Source organism: Solanum tuberosum, chloroplast (genome assembly GCF_000226075.1).
Source record: "Solanum tuberosum chloroplast, complete genome".
In the NCBI taxonomy this organism is placed as follows: Eukaryota; Viridiplantae; Streptophyta; class Magnoliopsida; order Solanales; family Solanaceae; genus Solanum; species Solanum tuberosum.
In genome coordinates, this window is record NC_008096.2 from 80,001 (window position 1) to 85,000 (window position 5,000).

The 5,000-nt window shown below is 35.7% G+C and overlaps 7 protein-coding genes and 1 pseudogene across 7 annotated transcripts in view, besides 1 other annotated feature; all 8 read right to left on the minus strand. All coding sequences in view use genetic code 11, as the record gives it.

The window, feature by feature from the left end:
• rpoA (RNA polymerase alpha subunit) overlaps positions 1 to 705 on the minus strand; it is a 1,014-nt gene extending 309 nt beyond the window's left edge. Inside the window, exon 1 of the mRNA in view lies at positions 1 to 705. This exon is cut by the window's left edge and continues 309 nt beyond it. Coding sequence (YP_635671.1) covers positions 1 to 705 — 705 coding nt within the window.
• Positions 1 to 5,000: part of a sequence feature (LSC) that runs on past both edges of the window.
• rps11 (ribosomal protein S11) lies at positions 771 to 1,187 on the minus strand. Its single transcript has one exon. It carries the CDS (start codon positions 1,185 to 1,187, stop codon positions 771 to 773), a length of 417 nt encoding a protein of 138 aa, YP_635672.1.
• rpl36 (ribosomal protein L36) lies at positions 1,289 to 1,402 on the minus strand. The gene has a single exon. The coding sequence runs from the start codon at positions 1,400 to 1,402 to the stop codon at positions 1,289 to 1,291; it is 114 nt and encodes a 37-aa protein (YP_635673.1).
• infA lies at positions 1,514 to 1,621 on the minus strand (annotated as a pseudogene).
• Positions 1,734 to 2,138, minus strand: rps8 (ribosomal protein S8). The gene has a single exon. It carries the CDS (start codon positions 2,136 to 2,138, stop codon positions 1,734 to 1,736), a length of 405 nt encoding a protein of 134 aa, YP_635674.1.
• Positions 2,306 to 2,674, minus strand: rpl14 (ribosomal protein L14). The gene has a single exon. The coding sequence runs from the start codon at positions 2,672 to 2,674 to the stop codon at positions 2,306 to 2,308; it is 369 nt and encodes a 122-aa protein (YP_635675.1).
• On the minus strand, positions 2,804 to 4,222 carry rpl16 (ribosomal protein L16). Its single transcript has 2 exons — positions 4,214 to 4,222; positions 2,804 to 3,199 (listed from the first exon to the last, which is right to left on the minus strand). The coding sequence occupies exons 1-2, from the start codon at positions 4,220 to 4,222 to the stop codon at positions 2,804 to 2,806; spliced, it is 405 nt and encodes a 134-aa protein (YP_635676.1).
• rps3 (ribosomal protein S3) overlaps positions 4,367 to 5,000 on the minus strand; it is a 657-nt gene continuing 23 nt past the window's right edge. Inside the window, exon 1 of the mRNA in view lies at positions 4,367 to 5,000. This exon is cut by the window's right edge and continues 23 nt beyond it. Coding sequence (YP_635677.1) covers positions 4,367 to 5,000 — 634 coding nt within the window.

Consider the following 5,000-nt stretch of genomic DNA (forward strand, 5'->3'; position numbering starts at 1 on the left):
GTCTTCCTCCATATGTAAAAAGGGAATAAATAAATCAATTAAATTTCGGGATGCGTCATGAAGTGCTTCTTTCGGAGTTAAACTTCCATTTGTCCATATTTCGATAAAAAGTATCTCTTGTTTTTCATTCCCATTCCCATAAGAATGAATACTATGATTCGCGTTTCGAACAGGCATGAATACAGCATCTATAGGATAACTTCCATCTTGAAAGTTATGTGGCGTTTTTATAAGATATCCACGATTTCTCTCTATTTGTAATCCAATACAAAAATCAATTGGTTCTGTTAAACTAGCTATATGTTGTGTATTATCAACGATTTCCACATAAGGTGGCAAGATGATATCTTGAGCAGTTACATATCCAGGACCCTTGACACAAATAGACGCGTCAGAAGTTCCATATAAATTACTTCTCAATACAATCTCTTTCAAATTCATTAAAATTTCATGTACCGATTCTTGAATGCCCGTTATGGTAGAATATTCATGTGGTACTTTCTCAGATTTTACACGTGTGATACATGTTCCTTCTATTTCCCCAAGTAAAGCTCTTCGCATCGCAATGCCTATTGTGTCGGCTTGGCCTTTCATAAGTGGAGACAGAATAAAGCGTCCATAATAAAGGCGTTTACTGTCTGTTCTTGATTCAACACACTTCCACTGTAGTGTCCGAGTAGATACTGTTACTTTCTCTCGAACCATAGTACTATTATTTGATTAGATCATCGAATCTTTTATTTCTCTTGAGATTTCTTCAATGTTCAGTTCTACACACGTCTTTTTTTCGGAGGTCTACAGCCATTATGTGGCATCGGAGTTACATCCCGTACGAAAGTTAATAGTATACCACTGCGACGAATAGCTCGTAATGCTGCATCTCTTCCGAGACCGGGACCTTTTATCATGACTTCTGCTCGTTGCATACCTTGATCCACTACTGTACGGATAGCGTTTGCTGCTGCGGTTTGAGCAGCAAACGGTGTTCCTCTTCTCGTACCTTTGAATCCAGAAGTACCAGCTGAGGACCAAGAAACTACTCGACCCCGTACATCTGTAACAGTGACAATGGTATTATTGAAACTTGCTTGAACATGAATAACTCCCTTTGGTATTCTACGTGCACCCTTACGTGAACTAATACGTCCATTCCGACGCGAACTAATTTTCGGTATAGCTTTTGCCATATTTTATCATCTCGTAAATATGAGTCAGAGATATATGGATATATCCATTTCATGTCAAAACAGATTCTTTATTTGTACATCGGCTCTTCTGGCAAGTCTGATTAGCCCTGTCTTTGTTTATGTCTCGGGTTGGAACAAATTACTATAATGCGCCCCCTCCTACGGATTAGTCGACATTTTTCACAAATTTTACGAACGGAAGCTCTTATTTTCATATTTCTCATTCCTTACCTTAATTCTGAATCTATTTCTTGGAAGAAAATAAGTTTCTTGAAATTTTTCATCTCGAATTGTATTCCCACGAAAGGAATGGTGAAGTTGAAAACCTAATCCTTCAAATCTTTGTTGTGGAGTCGATAAATTATATGCCCTTTGGTTGAATCATAAGGACTTACTTCAATTTTGACTCTATCTCCTGGCAGTATCTGTATAAAACAAAGTTCCTTTGAGGTATCAACTAATGCGAAAGATATTAGACAACTCTCCCCCCTTTTTTTCTTTTTCGCAAATAGGAAGTTTCGAATCCAATTTGCATATTATAAAGGATTACCAGATATAACACAAAATTTCTCCACCTATTCCTTCTAGTCGCGCCTCTCGGTCTGTCATTATACCTCGAGAAGTAGAAAGAATTACAATCCCCATTCCACCTAAAATTCGCGGAATTCGTTGATAATTAGAATAGATTCGTAGACCAGGTCGACTGATTCGTTTTAAATTTAAAATATTTCTATAGGGTCTTTTCCTATTCCTTCTATGTCGCAGGGTTAAAACCAAAAAATATTTGTTGTTTTCTCGATGTTTTCTCACGTTTTCGATAAAACCCTCTCGTAAAAGTATTTGAACAATATTTTCGGTAATATTAGTAGATGCTATTCGAACCACCCTTTTTCGATCCATATCAGCATTTCGTATAGAAGTTATTATCTCAGCAATAGTGTCCCTGCCCATGATGAACTAAAATTATTGGGGTCTCCAAATTTGATATAATCAACGTGTTTTTTACTTATTTATTTTTGAATATGATATGAATTATTAAAGATATATGCGTGAGACACAATCTACTAATTAATCTATTTCTTTCAAATACCCCACTCGAAACAGATCACAATTTCATTTTATAATACCTCGGGAGCTAATGAAACTATTTTAGTAAAATTTAATTCTCTCAATTCCCGGGCGATTGCACCAAAAATTCGAGTTCCCTTTGGATTTCCTTCTTGATCAATAACAACTGCAGCATTGTCATCATATCGGATTATCATCCCGTTGTCACGTTTGAGTTCTTTACAGGTACGCACAATTACAGCTCTGACTACTTCTGATCTTTCTAGGGGCATATTTGGTACTGCTTCTTTGATCACAGCAACAATAACGTCACCAATATGAGCATATCGACGATTGCTAGCTCCTATGATTCGAATACACATCAATTCTCGAGCCCCGCTATTATCCGCTACATTTAAATGGGTCTGAGGTTGAATCATTTTTTTAATCCGTTCTTTGAATGCAAAGGGCGAAGAAAAAAAAAAGAAATATTTTTGTCCAAAAAAAAAAAAAGAAACATGCGGTTTTCTTTCATATCTAAGAGCCCTTTCTACATTTTTTCTATTACATTACGAAATAATGAATTGAGTTCGTATAGGCATTTTGGATGCTGCTAGTGAAATAGCCCTTCTGGCTATATTTTCTGTTACTCCACCCATTTCATAAAGTATTCGCCCCGGTTTAACAACAGCTACCCAATATTCAGGGGATCCTTTTCCTGAACCCATACGTGTTTCTGCGGGTCTTAGTGTAACTGGTTTGTCTGGAAATATACGTACCCATATTTTTCCACCACGACGTGCATTTCGTGTCATTGCCCGTCGGCCTGCTTCTATTTGTCGAGATGTAATCCAAGCAGGTTCAAGTGCCTGAAGAGCATATTTACCGAAAGAAATATGATTACCTCGAGAAGATATTCCCTTCATTCTGCCTCTATGTTGTTTACGGAATCTGGTTCTTTTGGGGTTATAGTTGATGGTTGGTTCTGAATTCCATCTCTACTACAGAACCGGACGTGAGAGTTTCTTCTCATCCAGCTCCTCGCAAATAAAAGGATTCAAAAAAATTCAATTTGAATTAAGCTAGAATAGTCAATCTTAAGTTAAGATATATATGTATTTACTGAGTAATACCTTGAACGTGGGCTTCTTTGAGATTTCATTAAATCTATTAGTAATTTGTATATCTTGTTTGAATAGATAACTAAACTTTGTAGTTTTCTAAAGAGAAATAAAAAAAATTGTATTATTATACCAAATCCTTATTTTGTCCTTTATTGTATTGTCCTAAATTTTGCAATAAAAAAAGTTTTCGCGGGCGAATATTTACTCTTTCAATCCCTATTTCATTTGTAGGGTTAACTCGTGACTTCTCAGATCTCAGAATACATGAATTAATCTCTGGTTCGTTCCGCCATCCCGACCAGTGAATCATTAAGATTCCTTTTTCAATAGAATCTTTTGCATTCACAAGTTCCGTCGTTCCCATCACTTCTTACTTAATGGTTAGGTCCGAATTCTACAATGGAGCTCAGAATCAAATTGGTTCTTGAGTCAATCTTCTCAGTCTTTATTGGCTCGAAGCTCTTGATTTTTTGTTCTATTTCTATAAGAAGATTCTTTTTAGTATGGTATGAATGCGTATTGATGCTTTATTACACTGCCTTTTATGAGATTACTCATAGACCTTACATATTGGAATTTTATATCATTGGTATTCTTTTTCTCTCTTTCTCTCATCCTTCCGTTTATCCACATCTTTTTTGTCTATTTTGCTTTACAACTTAGAATCAGATTTTTTTGTTTATGCAAAAGATTTCAGTTGCTACAAAGATATGACCTATATATCATATCTTGACTGGTTCTTTAGATCCAGATAATGCGAAGTGATGGGTTGGTTATTAGTTCTATAGTTTTTAGTTCATACTATGTGGGCTGGGCTTTTTTAATCCTAACCCTAACAAAACCAACGAGTCACACACTAAGCATAGCAATTATATCAAATGGTCAATCGAATTTTTATTCAACCTTATAGAATTAAGAATTATAAATGTCCCCCTTGATTAGAAAAAGAATGGATTGGTCTTTTTTTTTGTTCAATCATTGGATAGAAGGGAAAGACAAGTAGTCAAATTATTCCTCGTCTAGAAATATCCAAATTTTGATGCCCAATATTCCATAGATAGTTCGAACTGTATAAGAGCAATAATCAATTTTAGCTCGAATCGTTTGTAGGGGAACCCTGCCTTCTCTGATCCATTCGACACGTGCAATTTCTTTTCCGTCGATACGCCCCGCAATTTGTATTTGAATTCCTTTTGTATCCGCTTGTTCTGTTAATTCAATAGCCTTTTTCATTGCTTTTCGAAATGAAACTCTATTCTTTAATTGTCCAGCTATAAATTCTGCAAGAATATTAGGGTTTCCGTAAGGTTTTGCAATTCTTGTGACAGCAATGTTCAGTTTTCGGTTTACACAATTAAATTCTTTTTGTAAGGTCATTTGTAATTCTTCGATTCCGCGCGGTCGACTTTCTATTAATAATTTTGGGAATCCCATAAAGATTATGACCTGGATCAGATCGATTCTTTTTTGAATCTCTATACGTGCAATTCCCTCGATGCCAGAGGACGTTCTCATATTCTTTTGGACATAATTCTTGATACAATCTCTTATTTTTTTATCTTCTTGTAAACCCTCAGAATAATTTTTGGGTTGTGAAAACCAAAGGGAATGATGACCTTGGGTTGTACCCAGTCTGAAACCA